Here is an 18,379-nt window from a genome sequence, read left to right as displayed (position 1 = left end):
AGCAGAGGGTAGCTTCTGTATTTGGAAATCAGATACTTCCAAGGTCCACCAACATGTTTGCACAGGCAAGCTTACAACGACCTTTAATGGAAGGTGTAAGGCCATGCTTTTTTGAGATTTATCATAGGCTGGTATCTCTGTAAAGGTTCTGAAGAGGAGAAAGGGAATCAGCATCTTCAATGAGATGAAACAAATTTCTCCCAGACTGACATAGTTAGTGGCTAATTTCGTACAACTAAAAAGACAAAGACTTTGAAAAGTCTGGATCCTCTTCAAATGCAGTCTGCTTTTAAATTTTTAGACACCTCTTCAAAGAATCTACTGTCCCTAAAAAGACTACCTGATTCTGCCTGGGGTTGTAACTTTTCCAGGCGACACTTTGAAGAAGGAGCAGAAGTACTTCTCAAAAGAACTTATCAAAGCAGAATTTTGAGATTTGCTTTGCTTTTGCAGGTCAGGAAATTATACATTTTCATTGTTTGCAGGTATGTGCACGCACAGAAAGCAGCACCTACAGATAATTCAGTTATCTGTTGATATCTGTTATTTACAGAAAATCAGCTTTTGAGAGGTCAATAGCTATTTCTACAGATTAGGGGTGAAAAAATAATCTATCCATCATTAATCTACCAGTTAAAAAGAAAAAAGGAGCTGTGAAAAAATAAGCATAAATAACATCAGATCAGACACCCTGGGGCCAGACTGAAAGCAACTTTTCTATCAAGATACCATTATGTTTGAATTATTTCAGTGCAACCACTGGTGAATTAATAAAACAGAGCAGAACATTTGCTACCAAGGATTATTTTTGTAGTACAAAAGCCTGCCTTACACAAATTGTGCATCTGTTTTGCATGGAAAACCTGAAGAAAACAATCGCACGAATTCCCAGTTTTGCACACCAAAGGTTTCAGCCTCTGTTCATATCTGAGCACATTCATACCTTTGTGAGATCCTTATAAAGCTCTGGGTACAGCAATGCCATTTCTGGCTTCACATCCTGATCCAATACGAGAGAGAAGACTGGAAACATAGTATAGATGGTTGCATACCTGGGCAAAAGGACAGGACATAAATTTAATCTTTTGTACAACAGCATTTTAAACCGATCTACCGAGTTCAGTCGCACAACTATTTACAAACATTTTGGAGATGCCCGCTGCTTGCCTCCGCAGCGTAATCAGACTTTGATTTGACTACAAATTAAGTTACTGTTGATTTATAGTTAATATTGATGAAGTTGTTGTAGCCTCCTTCCATGTTTTCATAGCACACCAATGATAAACGTACAAAATCCACGGCAGACACCAACTACCTGATGTCATTTAACAAGTTAGTTTGCTGTATTTTTTACCAGATATCACTGATGGTTTTGACTTACCCTACCATTAGGAATCCTTGGTACAAGGGAACAGATGCAAAATAGAAGACTGATGAAAATACAGCCTGCAAAAAGACAATTATATGTATTTAATGTAATTCTACATACAAGACATTACAATAAAGAAAAAACAACCATACTGGTTGATTAAGGTTTTGTGACATTTCAAAGACGGACATAATGGTTTTAACTATTCAGGAAACAAAGTTTTAAATACCTGCATAGTTGAAATAATAAGGCCTCGGTGCATGACAAATTGACCAAGCGCTGCTGATCTTTTGTAACTGTTTCGACCATGTACCATCAGCAGCCTCCCTATGTGTTTGAACTGTGTGATGGAAAAGTCAGCGGCTAGGGAAGCTTGCTTTCCCTCCTAGGGCAAAAGAAAAATAGCCCATGTATCAAACTCAGTGTAAGAGCTGTCTTTCAAATTTCAAATTTTTAAAGGATAAATGATTTTAAAAGTCAAGTTTGCTCCCGCTTCAGAAATGAACCCTGCAAGGAGACACGAAGGACAGCATTTTGTGTGTATTCTAAGATCCTGCGTCTTTTAGCTAAAGGCTACACAGAAACTATGGCATTCTTTGCTTTTCTTGCTTTTTATATTTAAAAAGATAAAGCAGAGGACATAGAAGCAAAGAAAATACTAAAGACTAAGCATTTTTTATCACATTACAGCATACTTTGATTAGAAATTATTAGTTCGGTACTGTTTAAGAATAACACTTGATGGTGGCACGGGCTCTGCTGCTGTGGTGCACACAACTGATAACAAAACTGTTAACGTTACCTTGCCTTCAATTCCAATTCCACAGTCGGCTGCCTGGATCATGCTGACATCATTTCCTCCATCACCTGGAAAAAGTCACTGCAATATTCAGCTCTTCAGCGGTTTTAGGCCTGACAGCATTTTAGAAATCTCTACAGACACCTTTAAATTTATACAATTTATCTGTGGGTTACGATTAATTACTTTGGCTATCGAGACTTTTCCCCGTGGCACAGAGAGGATATCCACGCCTTCCTCACAGAACGGCATGTTCTGCTACAGCTACCTCACACCTGGCGGGCTGCTGGGTCAAGTTTCTCTACTTTTGTTTCAGCCGTTTCCCAATGGTGCCACCTACTGCTAAAGTCGATTATAGATCTTAGCTACTGCGAAGGAAGATGGTGCCAACAGTTACCTATCGCACACGTGCGTTTCCCGGTGTGGTGCTGTAACAGTTTCACAATATGAGCTTTTTGGGTGGGAGAACATCGGCAGCACACGACAGCCGGACACTGACAAGCCAACTCTACAAATTCATGCTCATAATACTTCAGACAAACCTAAAGGGGGAAAAAAAAATAAAAATAAATGTTTGCATTGACTTACAATTGAATACAACTCTAACACAAAAACACAGTATAAACGATTCTTCTATTGAGATTTGCTTGCACAACAGCCACCTGGGAGAAAAAAAAAGCCACACTCCCCTGACTGTGGCTTTATTATTTTAAACTGATATTCTTTATTTAGAGAGCCAATACTAAAACATGCTGCGTACAAATCCCATTCTGTTAGCACGCAGGAGACCAGGGAACCAATAACATCTGCCCATTGAGAACATACATCCTCTAATTAGCACAAAAGTATTTCTAAGGGCAGCTTGAAGTATGGGCAAATATTAGGAAAAAGTTTAAGGCCGTGAAGACATAGATATTTTACTTTTTGAACATAAGCACGGAGATAAATGTAATTTGCCAGCAACCAAGTTCTTACCTCAAGCGAGTCCCCAGATATCACCAAGGCACAGTCATGCTTCCTCCTGAAGGCGTTGAGTTCTAAGTGAGCTTCTCCTCGAGTGGTAACCTTCGATAAGACACCCTCGCTTAAAAGATTTACTTACATTCTTTCAAAAACCCAAAAAACTCCCTGCCTAAATAAATGAGGTTTTGAGAACTCATACCCAGAAAAACCTCGGTGATTCAAGTGTTTTATCCCAGTGCAAGCCCATACCCACAGGATGTTTTGAGTTAGGACAGAGAACATGAAAAATTTAAATTATAAACAGATTTTGAGGAGACTGGCAAGCAGTTTGTTTTGGTGTGGTGTTTTTGCTGGTTTTTTTCCTCTCCCCTAAAAGATCAAATTATTTTATAGCTATAATGCAAGGCAAAGTTCCAAGCACAGAATTCTAGTTTTGGCTCTGCCAGGGCTTTAATTCAATAATTTTTAAAACAGGTTAAGTCTGAACGTGAAGTTTCGTGCTTAGCCTGCTCCTACCCAAAGTGCACGTCAGCACCTGACGCACGCTGCTGAGCAGTAATTGCCCGCTCTGCCTCACTTTCCACCCAACAAAGTGGTTGGGTTTTTTTTTGGGGGTGAGTGGTTGGTTGGTTTGGTTTGTTTGTTTATTTTATAAAAAATGGTAAATACTTCTAGAACAACGCATCAGTTAATTTCAATCCAAAATGAAGGAGCTGAGTCTCAGAAGAACAAAAAGGGAGAGCGTTAAAACCAAAGTGCATCGCTTTGGGAAGACCCAGTAGTAAATAATTTTTTTATTTACTAATTTATAACTAAAATGCATTAATTTGTAAGTAAAATAGGTGTCAGAGTGCTTAGTATTTTCTTACATTAATCCACCAGTTATTTCTTCGCAACAAATACGGCCACAGAAATAATTCTGCATAAATCCATTTTTCTAACTAATTTAAAACTTCGTGTACCCTTAAGTTAACACAGTTTTATGCTGATCTCTTATTACCAGTCAAGGTAATGAAAATAAAAATCTGACTCAACTAAATAGATTTTGTTCAGGAAGACTTAATTTGTGGCATTACAACAAGGAAAGGTCAACAAAAATTGATCTGAAGTTTTATCAGAAGCATTAATAATTTAATTGCAAATAGTAGTCTGCAGGGCCTAATTTGCCATTCTGATGCTTCAGAAGAAACAACATTTACATGTAAATTATATTCATATAATTATTTCTGTAGGTGCAAGTGGTTCATTTAGAACAAACACAGACATATTATGTCTGATCACACAGCATCAATCAACGTCTGGAAAAATCTATTTTTGTTTGGCTTCAGTAGAGTTGATGCTCTGCAAATGTCACCAAAATGCATTAAAAAAGATGTTCAGTTTACCTTTCTAATTATTAACTTAAGCAGTCTGTTAATAAAATGCAAATACATATCATGATATAAAAAAAAAAAAAAAATCACCCTAATTTTCTCATGCTGATTTGAACTACGTCAATACGGCAGCTGTTGGCATCACAGCTTAATTTGGGATTAATTCTGCTCGAGTCTAAAGAGTTCTATTCAGGAAAATGCTAGAACAAGCAAAAACCACATTTGGGCAGCCTGAACTCCTGGCCACCCCCTCGTCCTGGCTCAGCACCTCCCCCAGACCCCTCTCCACGACTACTCAGAGGTACCTTACCCTGTCCTCTGAGTACGTGGAGAGTGTGACACACACTGAACAGAGGTCACCCAAACCTGGCTATGAGCATTTCTTGACCCTTACTGCGCTGCTCAGTGCAATAACCTGACAGTTTTCAACAAGTAGTTTTCAACTACTAATCACATAAAGCATCATTTGATCAGTTGTCCTCTGATGAACCAACAAAAGAGCTGGAACTTTACTTACAGGTCTGAAAATGTGAATATCTTGAGTCCTAGACACTAAGTGAGAACTTTTTGCAATGCAAGTCGCTGTCTCCAGTTTATCTCCTGTTAACATCCATATCTGCAAAATAATGTAAAAGTTTACTCCATTGGACATGGTCTGTTTTCCACATCTAAATAACATCTCTCTTCAACCTTTTTCTGGTACATTTGGGGATTAGATTACCACAGAAAATACACTGACATGCGCACTCTAAACGAAAATCAATGAGCAAGTTGCTTCAGAGGAGGTTTAGGTTGGACATCAGGAGAAACTTCTTCCCCAAAAGGGTTGTCAAGCCCGAGCACAGGCTGCCCAGGGCGGTGGTGGAGTCCCCATCCCTGGGGGTGTTTAAAAGCCAGGTAGATGTGGTGCTCAGGGACATGGGTTAGTGGCAGACCTGGCAATGCTACTCTTACAGTTGGACTTGATGATCTTAAAGAGCTACAGTCCCAACGCTCCAAAGAGATCCTGCAAAGGTAGAACATGGATTAAAGCATCAAAGCTTAAGGAGTAAGGTTGAGCATCCATCTGTTCTTAAGCCAGCTTACTGCAGCCAGTCAGGGGATAAATGGCTGGGAGTCACACACATTCATCCATCAGCAGCTCTCCTGCGGGTGTAAGCTTAACATCAGGGAAACCTGCGGTGGACAAGGGAACTTCCCCCACAAAGTCCTGCTTGTTTCTGCCAGCTCGTGCCCAGAACGTACTTAGGGCTTGGCCTATTTCTTTGAACGAACCTGACCCTACACAAACAATTCATGTACTGGTAAAAAAAAGTTCATAAATGATCATCTGTTATATCAGCAGTATGTGTTTCGTACCTTTATTCCAGCATTTCTTAGCATCTCTAGAGTCGGTCTAACATCTGCTTGCAACTGATCTTCTACTCCAGTGAGACACAGCAACTCCATTTCTCGCTCCAAACTCTCTACGACAGCAGCAACCTTCAGGTTTCTATCGTGTATGCTTAACTTCGCCTGGTTATAGCGACTCTGTTTGCGTAAACACAAAACCACTCAGTTTGCTTCGGCACATCAAGTGCACATTCAGCCTACCAGTCAGGTACATTGCAGATTCATCAGGCTAAAGGTTTGTCTTTAAAGAACAAGATTAAAAGAGTGAATTCTCCTTTACGCCTAATGCTATCTATGTATTTTTCTGACATATCACCTGCTGAAAGAACTATTAAGAATTAGGCATCACAGCATCTAAGCAGAACTGCCCTTATCTTTGAGAACAAGTAGATTCTTTGGGTTATGTTGAAGCTACAGAATGAACATTGTGCCAGCTTCTGGGAAAGCGCCGCCCAGTCACAGAACGAAGCAAAAGCATCCTGTGTGTGCCTGCAGAGCCATCGCTAACCAATGACAACAACAGATCGGTCTGGATATTTTAAATACGAATCTCCTTTTTGCCATCTTAACAGAATAAACAAAGAGGAATGTGCCCCTTGAAGTAACTCAAATACGGTGAAGCGCAAGATTGCTCCTGCCCCTTCGTACCTCAAAATCCTGATACTGTTCTTCAGTTAGTGACTTTTTGGCAACAACCAGCGTACGCAGTCCTTCTCGTGCCATGTTACCACACTAAAGGGACGAAACCACACAACAGTTATGCAAATATTCAAGTGTATGTACATGTTTTATTCTACATCGTAACAGGGGGCATCTCTGCAATAACTTCTGGTGTTTCTTTAGACTCTTAGATTATTCTGGAGAAGCCACAGATGGACTAAAAAGCCATTATACTTCAGGTCTCCAAAACGAAGTGGTATGTTATTCATAAGGCAACTGGATTTTTCTCTGCTAGCTTAAAGGAAACATCCTTTAGGTTGAAGCTTTACAATAAATTAAAACTGGTTTTGAGGCACATAACAGAGCTATATTTTCTTTTTCCAGTGAACGCACTTCTTACCAGAAAAATATCTACGCATTAAAAATAGCTGCGGAATAGCACGTCTTAATGAAAAACAAGGCTGTCCAGTGCAAAGCACTTATTGATTTGACCTCATAAAGCTAAATAAATTAAACAAGTATTTTACAATTAATTGTGCATCATTATCGCCAAAAGTAATTTTTATGACATTTTGCTAGGTCTTGAGGGAGTTTAATTTATTCATGTCCCCGAATAAATCAAACTGCCCTGCAGCAGATATTGATTCATATTGCCAATACCATTATGAACATACATGGTGTAATCATTGTATTAACATATTGTCTGTATGTAGGGTCAAAATAAGATAATTGCTGGTACCTACTACAGCCACAAAGTGAAAAATCTGTTTTGAAATTCAGCCATTAGCTATTTTATATGAAGTTTAATAAGTGTGGCAAAAAAATATTTCAATTCGGCCACAACCCTTACTAAACTTTGTGATTCATAATTATACCTCACTGCAGAATTTGACAAAACAAGGGCATTTCAGGATAAACATGCTTATAGCAGAATACTTCTCAGAAGTAATGAGGTTTTATGTGTAAGGCCAGTCAATGAAAAATCTCCTTCTTTTAAGTAGGAAGGTGTTCTGCTACGACTACCAGCTTTGCTTTTCCTGTGGGTTATTCAAGAACTGAAAATAGTTTTAATCCCTTAAAATCCATTCAAGATATAAGTAATGGGACTTCAAAACCCCATTACTGCATTGGTTCAGGTTCTCCTTTAAATCTATTCCGATAATATCCATCTTTTTTTAAAATTATTTTACAATATTTTAATTTTTATATATTTCCATTTTGTTTCTTACCTCTTCTTCTAACCAATCATTGTACTGCACAATTGTGGACATTGCAACATCTGCACCCTTCATGTAAAATGTAATTTCTCCTGAAGATTCATCCTAAAATTTTAAGAAAGAAATGGGGAGGGGGGGAAAATCTGTTTATACAGTCAAAACAGTTAACTACGAACAACCTAACTGTCCTTTAAAGTAGTCAATGGATTATTATTTATAAAAGACTAAGCACCTTGCCAAGAGGTGGGTAGGCTTTATTACCTGATCAAAGAATCACAGAATGTTTGGGGCTGGAAGGGACCGTTAAAGATCGTCTAAGTCCAACCCCCCTGCAGTGAGCAGGGACATTCCTAATTCCAACAACCTCTCCGATTCCATCCATACTCCCTACTTTCTCATATAAGAGGATCACTTCTAACCAAAGTCAATGACACAGATTTTGTATGAAAGAAACAAACAGAAAACTCAAAAACAAGGCTTGAAAGCTTGCAGTATCAGAGGCTAGGTGTGAAGTAGTGCAATTAACTGCCGCCACGCAGGAGAAGAGTTTGGCCTTTATCAAGCTCTCGGCAACATCAGGTTAGCCTGATTTTTTTCCTACAATTGCTTGCCTAGTATTGCACATGTCAAGGGTATAATTTCCATTTGAAAAATCTCATGAAATGCGCTCCCTGAAGCATCAAGCTTCTATTAAATTTTATTTTAAAAAAAGAGACATTCAGCGAAAGCTTTTTTGGCGAAAGAAAAACCACGAACACCCAGAACACACCCAGAATTACCCTGACTATGATCCCCATGCGCTTGCTCTCGGAAGTGAAGGGGAAGATCTGCAGGATATAGTAGGTGAGGATGTGGCCGCCGGGGGTCTTCAGCTGCACCGAGGTCAGATCCCTGCTCACCAGGGTGAGACCCACACTCGCAGTCCACTGCACCAGGGCTACCTAGAGAAACGGGGGAAGAAAAAAAAAAAAAGTGAAAAAAAGAGACGTGTCTCAGTGTGAGAGGTCTATTATGCTGTTATATCAATTAGGCTAAAGCCAAACAACTGTTGCTAGGGTACAAGTCTAAACTCTTCCAAGAATCTAGAGGAAAAAAAAAGTGAATAGCAACAGACTGCACACACCAAATGGATACTTTCCTTCAGAAAGCTTGCAAAAAATTCTTATGAAGATTAAAAATAAAAAACCAACTTGCTTGAAATTATTCTTGCCAATGAGGTATTCAGAATATATTGTTCAGATATAACGGTTTTAAAAGAAAAATCAGGTATACGTTCAACAATACTCAAAGGACATCCAGAAGAAACTATGCAAAATCAAAACACAATTTCTGTACCAAAACCACCGCTATGTCAGTGAAAGATTTTGGGAGTACCACCACATAAAATAATTTATTAGATCTACAATTACATGCATGTAATACATAGTAAATAGACGAGCAAAAGATCTTATTTTCAGCTTACTTTATTCACTTGCGTTATTTTATTATTTTGTTTCAACAGCAATATGAATTCTTACCAAATCAAATGAGATGAAAACCAAGTTGATAATGCTGCATCCCACGAACGCACTTCTCACAGTCCTTTTTGCAAACCCAGATATGTTGCATTATACAGAAATCACTGCTCACTATAGGGCATCTTAAAGGCATGCATTAGACATTTGCTATTTTTCTCTTTTTTAAAATGCTGCTGCTAAATATTACTGGAAAATAGATATTTAGACGACTAGAAAGACAATTGTAATGAAGTTCACGTGATTTTTATGGAACCTGTCTGTGCTATTCATCTCAAGTAAGATTAAAAAATAAAAAAATCAAGCAGTCATGCAAGTACTAAACTCCCTAGGTAAGTCCAACAGACATGATGACTAATGCTCACCAAGAATTTCACCCAAAGCAAGTAAAGAACCGTAGCTTCTACAAACATTTGTAATTGGAAAAGAAAAAACAAGTTGCACAAACCCCTACGGAACCCTAGTCGTGCCTTCTATGTAGGTAACGCCAACCCAAAAGGCAGTGAGATGTAGGCACAGAAGAGAAAATAGCACACGTTGAAAAGCACCACTTGAAAATCTTGAAAATCGCAGGAAGTCTTTTTAGAGATTTTCCCCTCTTCAATAAAAGTACTACATAAGCTGCAAATGATCCAATACTCCCAAGGTTAATTTTCAATTTTCACAGTGAAAGGTTACTATTACATTCTGACCTGTAAATTGCATCTTTCTACTAATACCCTATCATCTCATTTGTGTCCCTCTGCAGCTACAACTAAAGTCTTCTATATTTGGTGACTCACATCTGTTTATTATTTCGTTTATGCTTGGCTTCACCTACCATGCAAATTAGCATTTTGCAGCACAGTCACTTCAGATTCTTATACCTGGCCTACACACAACTGCATGTATTTCATTGTTTGGTTTTTTTCCTTTTAAATTCATCAGTGCAAATACCACAACAAAAAGAGTCAATGAGGCTCGAGCCAAAGAGATGCCTAAAAGGCAACTGAACAAACTTGAGAGGAAGGCATTAGGTTTGACTCTCATGATTCATAATGAATCAGAGCAGCTAAACCTCAACAGCATCCAGAACAACACAACCAGACCTTGTAATTTAATATCTGAAGCTTTTAGAATATATAAATCTCTCTCTATATATGTATTAAAAAAAGTATTTCACAAGTGGCACGAAAATCTAAATTATTACATCATAGCAAACACATGTATCCTGAATGGTTGGCTATACAGAGTTCAGAAAAAGGATTTTTAGGTAGTTCTCTCTTCTCAGGGTTTCCCCTCTACAAGTGTATTCTCTTCTCCTCAATGCATTTCTGAAACTTTAACATTAAAATGGTCTTGAAATCTAGCGTGCACACGTCAAGGACCCCATAAATGCCAGGTAAACGCAGCAGTGGTGGCTTCCAGAGTTTGACGTCTTGCATGTAGTCAGATAATGCAGTCAAAGGAACTGTGTGTCCAGTTCTGGGCCCCTCAGCTCCAGAGGGACAGGGAACTGCTGGAGAGAGCCCAGCGCAGCCCCAGGGATGATGGAGGGATGGAACATCTCCCTGGGGAGGAAAGGCTGAAGGAGCTGGGGCTCTGCAGCTTGGAGAAGAGGAGCCTGAGGGGTGACCTCATTAAAGCTCATAAATATGTAAAGAGTGAGTGTCAGGAGGACAGAGCCAGGCTCTTTTCAGTGATGTCCAATGACAGGACAACGGGCAATGGGTACAAGCTGGAGCACAGGAGGTTCCACAAAAGCAGTAGAAAAACTTGTTGGCTGTGCGGGTGCCGGAGCCCTGGCCCAGGCTGCCCAGAGAGGGTGTGGAGGCTCCTGCTCTGGAGACTTTCAAACCCGCCTGGACACGTTCCTGTGTGACCTGCTGTAGGTGATCCTGTTCTGGCAGAGGGGTTGGACTAGACGATCTCTAGAGGTCCCTTCCAACCCCCAACATTCTGTGATTCTGTGAAAAGCCTTTGCTTGTGATACTACCATTCTGTTTTAAAACAATCCACTCTAATTATAATATTAACCATTAATTTCCTAACATGCACAGATGAAATGCGTCAACTTTCCTGAATCCAGCTAAGGGACTTATTTGACTATTTTGTGGCTCTTGTCTGTCTTCTCACCAAGCTTCCCTTCCCTGGACACCAGTTGCCTAGGAGGCAGAAGTACCTGGGCAGGCGTGGGGTTTTCCCTGCACCTGAACCCACTGACTCCCTGGTGTTCCTGGTACAGGTGACTTCGTATGTGGAGTCCGAGAGAGCTTCCACAGTTTCCAACTTGCTGGCTGTTTTCCTCATCAATATGAAGTGCGAAGATAGGTATCGACCTCTCCCGTGATAAGGTTGGGAGCAACTTCCAAATCAGGAATGAAGGTGGCAAATACTTGCATTACAAAACAGAAATGGAACAGATCTGACAAAAGCTATGGAGAAACACCTCTTCTTTAGTGCTTCTTACCCCAAATCATTCAGATGTTTCCATTTACCACCCGAGCTCTGGTGCCCCCATCAGCAGCGTCTCTCCACTAGAGGCCACCCAATCCTCAGAGCTTCCACCGTTCACAGCCCCAAACTCTTGTTACCACAGTCCAGATTCCCACTCAAAGCCAAATTTAGAGGCTTCTTAAGGAAACTCCTTCAACCTGAGCAGTAACTGCATGACCCACAACGTAACCTACAGCAGTCCCAGCTCAGGAGGTGGAAAGAGTTTCTCCGAGCGGGACGCTGTGACCAGCTCAGCAGCCTGAAGAACATCTTGAGAGGGCTGTGAAGAAGGAACACCTGGGAAGCCCAGGGCAGCCCTGCATACTAATCCCATGCTTTGGGGACACAGTCACCCCATTTGTTTATAAGTGTTCATTTACAGAACTAAATCAAAATAAAAAAAACGTTAAGAAGTTTCTAGAAAGTTCCAGAAGCACACGGGGCTGTTAAGCGACAAGGATGCAATTACCTATTTTATCAGCTACAAAACCTAAGCCTACAGGGAGTTCATAAACCCCGCATCAAGCAGAACAAACCCCAAATCCATTATTTGTGTTGTGGATTGGAAACTGCTTATTTAATTAGAACATTAGACCGATTTTAACCTAACATAAATACAGATCAACAATTTAAAAAACCTTTAGGAAATACGTAGGGCGCCGGTTAGCTCAGTGGGTTGAGCGCGGTGCTGACAACAATGACAACACCGAGGTCGCGGGTTGGATTCCCGCTCGGTTCCCATTTGGTCCCCATGTGTTGCCTGATCTAGTCGAGAGGTGGCGTCCCTGCCCATGACAGGGAGGTTGGATTACATGATCTCCAAGGTCCCTTCCAACCTAGGCCATTCTATGATTCTGTGTAAGCTGACAGGCCACAAAAATCTTGTTACGTAAAGCAACTGCATTCTAAATGATTTTTTTCAGCTATGGTGCCAATATTTAAGGCCGACATCTAAGATGAAACCGACTGTCCATAGAAAGCATTTAAAGGAACAGCCACACCTTTATCTATTTTTAACTCTTGAGGATGGAAGAGTTAACTACCTCCCTTCCCCATCAAATAACAGGAGTTTGCTTCCCTCTGAAAAACGCTGAGTGGCTTTGGGCCGTTCAAACAGCACATAGAGCATCGCTCCTCACTCAAAGCCCATCCCTGAATTCTCCGGACCTTTCCCCATGAGGGTGAATGATGTACTCACAGAAAGGCACTCTTGATTCCTCTCTGATTAACATCTTCCATAACTTCCTCCGGATCAAGGAGATACCACTTCTCACCCAGCTGTCTTACTCCTTTTCAGTTTGGGGAATTGCTCTGCAGAAAATGTAACTAAGCCTAGTTACGTGTCATCTTGAGAGCATGACGGTGTGAAGAGTTCCCAGTTAAAGAAGACCTGGTATGGTCACTTGAAGAAACAAAAACTTGCCTTGCCTTTGGGCACACAGTGATACAAATCCACAAAGTGAGGTGCTGAAGACCTTCAGTTACTAGAACAATCCTACCTGCTACCATTGGGCAGAAGCTCAGAAAATGTTCCAGGTTTGAGAAAAAGATGCGCTGCCTTGTGGCGGGCGGTGGCAGTTCTCTTCCACCCCATCCAGTCGGGGAGTTCCCTCACAGTTGCGCTGACAGCTCTTCGGAGCTGTGCTATGACCACTTAAAAACAACTCGTATAAACCAAGGCTTCCACTGTTTTGGCATATATGAGAGAACAATCTGTAGAGTGAGAAAGAAGGACTAGGGATGGAAACCTTCTAAACTCGTTTTGCTGCCCAGAAGACTTCTCCCGTAGCCAACTTTCATTTATTTCAGAGTATTTAATTAAGAGCATCTTCACTTGGGCTAACAGAATCTCCTTTCAAAATCAGGTTGCCACGTAAAGAATACAGAGGTTCTAGGCATGACATCTCAGAGTAGAGGCTTTTTGAAGTTAAGGTTGAAGCAGTGAGATTGCTTTTTCCCACTGCCTGAGTGTCCCCAACCGTTTCTGTTTGGATTGCTCAACAACTTGCAGATGTTTCCAAGCAGCACTGGCTTGTTTATATCTATAAACGATTTGATAACTAAGGCTTGCAGTCCATCGCTTTTCATCAAGCAACTTCATAATTAAAATAAAATTATTAACTTAAAACTACGGCTTGATCATGTGACAAAGCTGCCGATCAATATTCAAGACAAGCTATGGAGTAGTTATTCTTTGTGGGTCTCGAAGGTCATGAAAGCGATGGTTTTATGCTACTGACTGATTTGCTTTTCACAATACATTGACAAAACAACACAATTAGTCTTGCTTCAATAAGCGCACACAATAAAATGAATTAAACAATACAACACGTCTCATACATTACAGCTTCACTTTTGTAAACACAAAAGCTGCTTCACTAAGGGCATATCATTTCCCTGTCTCTTTTTAAATTATTGGCTTTGTACCCTTGTAATTAATTTCAGCAACTCTGTTGTGTCTGGACAGAAACGTCGGAATTAAATAACTGACCACGTTTTAAGGGGGTATTTAAATATTCAAAATCCAGGAATTAGAAATGCTCAAGATTATAGCAGCACAGGACAAAGCATAAGCAATAACTAGCTGGTTTATGAGAGTAAGCAGTCATTAAAAATCCTGCCTGATCAATCTTGTCTGACCAAGGGGAGCAAAGGTCCTCGAAGGCTCCTGTTCATAGCATGGCCCTGCACTGCTTGGGTCTGCGCCCTCTGAACTCCATCGCTTCACCTACTTAGCTTATATCCTTTTATGATTGTTCATTACATTAAGGTAGCTGGCTTGCTGCAGAGGAACTGAGCCCAAACCTCCGATGGCCAAGCAGAGCCGCACTCCTTTTTTTCAGCGCGTTCCCAGTGAATGCCCATTGTTTGCTATGCTACAGCTGTAGAGGACAAGTGACAGACAAATGAAACTTTCCACTCTTTCAGAGAAAATGAAATATTGATCACTTATCATAAGAAACAAAGAGCCTGGAATAAGCAGGGTTCACATTATGAATACCAAATCAGCGACTTATCTCGGGTTAGTCCAGCAACAGATAAATACATATTTTCTGATGAATGCACCCACTTCTGAATGTGCATACTTTCTTATGGCTCTGCTTGATCTGTATATGGATGCACACGTACGCACACAGATGTGAAGAATTTCAAATGAATTCCTCGAGTCGATTCATTAAAGTGCAGAGCGTGCCAACGTACTGCTAAACTGCTTCTTATCCTTCCTTGCATGGCAGAATAGTTTATACTTACATGTTGTTCTCTGCTCTTTACATGCTACAGTGATATCACGCAATATTGTACAACGCAACAGACAACTGCGCAAATAACATCTTCTTTTAAAAGACTGCAATCAAGCCAGATCCATAAACAAAATCTAAGAGAACGGAATTGTAATGTTGAGAAAGTACAATGCATAAAACTGGTTAAGTCTATTAAATGATAATGCTGCTTATTAACCAAATATGTTGTGATAGGTCAGTGCTGAGGTTAAACAGAAAACATCAATTGAACCATTTCCCTAAATAAAGCTCCAGGGTGCAATATTCAAAGCACTTTATTCAATAAAAAATGCTTTTAAAATGGTACTTCGGTGATTGGGAAACATTGGCATCATCCGTCAACCTAACTGCAGGAAAGTTCAATAAGCTAAATAATGAACCATTTACATTATTTTCCTTAGGCTCCAGTGATTTGCAAACATTGCATCAATAGACCTCTTTAAAAAATTATGATAAAGACCTGCTAGTCTTTCAACTCTTAGGCTTTTTGCTGTCATCCAGCAATTTTTATGCTGTTTAAATGTTTTTTGTAGCTTCATTTTTTTATAAGACTCCATTTAGCATCAATTTCTCATTATACTAAGGCATATTTGTTCAATATGATAATTTTACTAGGGTTTCAAGCACTATCTTTGAGAAACAAAAAGGAACCAGCCACTTCTTTAGATTCTACAATCCTCTGACGCTGTGAGCTGTGTCTACAGCATCTGAAACACACGCCATGCCTGCTTGTTCGGCACTCCGTGAAGACAGATTGAATTTTATTTCTGACATTCCTAAAAATGCTTCTTACAGACTTGCTACTTTTGGCAATTACAGCTTGCAGCTCGAATTCCTGAAGTTTTATTCATATTAGAGGTGGGGATATATTAGCCAAGTAAACCACACGTATAGCAAGAACCACAGGTTACGCTGTGGCAAGATGAAGGTTGTGGAAGAAGTATTATCTTTTGTTAGATGATCTTGTACAGCCAGAAAAATAGACAGGCTTTCAGACAAGCAATCTCATCTCCACATCTTGCAACCACCTTGTTTTGATCATGACAAAGCCACCGGGGCTACACCACCAACGTAAGTACATCCAAACTTCAGATATGGCTTGAATTTCTTGAAAACAAAGATGTCCCTCAACCTACTCACTTCCAGAGGTAAACCAGCCTTGAAATACTCCACTTTCTCCATTTTAGTCTATCAGATACACACACGTTTTTATAAAGTGAATGGGCTCTGTTTATTCTTTACACTTACTTTGCAGTATCTTGAAACCTGGGCTTTGCCTTTTTCTTCCAGTATCTTTCTGATGGAATTTTAGGCAAGCCATTTAGGCCCCAAACCAGAATTATTCAGAACAGTAACTCCAAGATTGACTGAAAGCAGTGAGATTTGTTTAAAATTTGGATTTAAATGGAAGTAAATGCATGTTTTCATTGAAATATGGTTTTGTATCTGTGCCACACTTGATGCAATTTTGACTGAAACGTGAAGATTATGAAGCTGCTGAGGGTTTGAGTTTGTTTTTTTTTCCTGTTAAGAAGCTATACATCCCACTAACTGATAGTGTCTCTGGCTAATGGACCTGGCTGACCACCACTCAAAACAGTTTCATATTCCCTTTTGTGTGTATATGCTAATTCATACATGGATTCACGTTTTGAGAATACATCTAATAACTTCCATTGAAATACTCAACGCAGTGTTGATCCCAAAGCAGTGACTTCACAGAACTTTTAGTCAAATAACTGAAAACACTTAGGTAAGAAAGAGACATCAGATCTTTCCACCAGCTGTAGAGGAAATAAAACAAGATTACTGCTGATTTTAAAGAAATCCCAGTTCAAGATACCCTTCCTTCACAGTTCTGCTCCTTTTAGCTTATCCCGTTCTTCATGAGATACACTTTTTTTCACCCTCACATACTAACCTCATCGGGGCTGGAAGCCTGGTAAGTTCGATTTTCATCGCTGAAGTCCTGATCCACCTCTGCATATTCTGTTTCTCCAGACACACCAGCCCGGGACTCGTACACGGGAGTGACGTTGTGGCACAGGGCGATGGCCTTCACCGCCTCGTGTATCCGGCTGCTCACGCTCTTGCGGACTTTGGGCGCAGCCGACTGAGGTTTCCGAGACGGTGTCGAGCTTGTACTGTTGCCACTGCTCTGCGAGTGCACCTTTAAGACCCAAAGCAATGAATAGCAAAACAATATTCAACAATGGAAGCAAAACATGAACATTACTATCTCTATATCTATATCTGATAGCTCCCTTTACAAGGGTTGATAAACGACAAGGATAGTAACATTTATTTTATATAAGCTGCCGCTAAGCCATTCAGTTTGTGATTCAGAAAACCCCTCATCAACTTTTCTGCAGAACCGATAGGCAACTGTGGGTTCTCTCCCTCACATGTGCAGTTGGGATTTCAGCCACAGAGCCTGCAGGTGACTGGAAACCGTGAAATAAAAGCAAGGACACAGTAAATGGAGAGAAGAGGCTGGCTAGATTCTGCAGAAAACCCTGGTCCCTCACTTCAGAGCTCACCTTTTTTGGTCATCTGCACCAATAGTCCTTTAATGTCCTTTACATAAAGACATATTTAAGCTGGTAATCAATTGGATGAGTTGAGAAACACTAAAACAGAACTGCAAGGGTGATGTTTTGGTGGTGATCTTTAGTATCCAATGCCATTAAATTGAAAAAAAAATTTCTTTTAAATATTTGCCTAAACCTCTGTACTTTAAAGATGATCACATTAGTATGGATGAAAAGAACAAAAGCAAGTATCACCGTTAAGTATAAATATTGTGAGTCATTAAAGTGCAATTATTGCTGATTTTATTTATAAGCCACACAATTTCTAGTTTTCTTGTGAGCTAATATCATTTGTACGTTTTTGCTGCAGGCTGAAGTTTGTTTGTCCTTGCAAGAATGCAACAATCTAATAAAATAATCACGCAAAAATAATAGTTTGAAGCATATTTGAAGATCACATTACTGTTGCATAACCACTACACTGGCACTACTTGGTGTTAGCCTTCAGAAATGCTCAAGCACATGGCTGAATTCAGCTTTTAAGAGGAAGCAGTATATGTTTGTAAAGAGCTGAAAGTTAATGGGTTGGTTTTTGGTTTGGGGTGGGGTTTTTGTGCGGGTTTTTTGGGGAGGCGTTGGTTTTTTGGGGTGGGTTGGGTTTTTTTGTTGTTGTTGCTTGTTTTTTGAAGTCAGCACATCAAATCTATCAGCAGTGCTACTGAAGGCTCTTCTGTTCACTCCAGGGTAACTCAGCAAACCTCTTCAGAAACCATTCTTTTTTCCTCCTGACTGCAATCTGCTGAAC

At 40.1% G+C, this 18,379-nt stretch overlaps 1 protein-coding gene across 1 annotated transcript in view; it reads right to left on the bottom strand.

Moving 5' to 3' along the window:
- The window catches only part of LOC104271569 (probable phospholipid-transporting ATPase IIB), a gene marked incomplete at its 5' end in the record, with an annotated part of 36,685 nt that overhangs the window by 4,786 nt on the left and 13,520 nt on the right, over positions 1-18,379 (bottom strand). The window contains 12 exons of the mRNA XM_009866274.1: positions 944-1,052; positions 1,382-1,446; positions 1,599-1,754; positions 2,172-2,236; positions 2,566-2,710; positions 3,144-3,233; positions 5,022-5,120; positions 5,864-6,034; positions 6,545-6,628; positions 7,786-7,878; positions 8,553-8,714; positions 16,965-17,213. Coding sequence (XP_009864576.1) covers positions 944-1,052; positions 1,382-1,446; positions 1,599-1,754; positions 2,172-2,236; positions 2,566-2,710; positions 3,144-3,233; positions 5,022-5,120; positions 5,864-6,034; positions 6,545-6,628; positions 7,786-7,878; positions 8,553-8,714; positions 16,965-17,213 — 1,488 coding nt within the window. The remainder of the gene's footprint in view (positions 1-943; positions 1,053-1,381; positions 1,447-1,598; positions 1,755-2,171; positions 2,237-2,565; positions 2,711-3,143; positions 3,234-5,021; positions 5,121-5,863; positions 6,035-6,544; positions 6,629-7,785; positions 7,879-8,552; positions 8,715-16,964; positions 17,214-18,379) is intronic.

This window comes from Apaloderma vittatum, unplaced genomic scaffold, assembly GCF_000703405.1.
Source record: "Apaloderma vittatum isolate BGI_N311 unplaced genomic scaffold, ASM70340v1 scaffold13713, whole genome shotgun sequence".
NCBI classification, from domain to species: domain Eukaryota; kingdom Metazoa; phylum Chordata; class Aves; order Trogoniformes; family Trogonidae; genus Apaloderma; species Apaloderma vittatum.
Note: the sequence above shows the minus strand (reverse complement) of the source record. Positions and strands in the feature narration are given on the sequence as shown.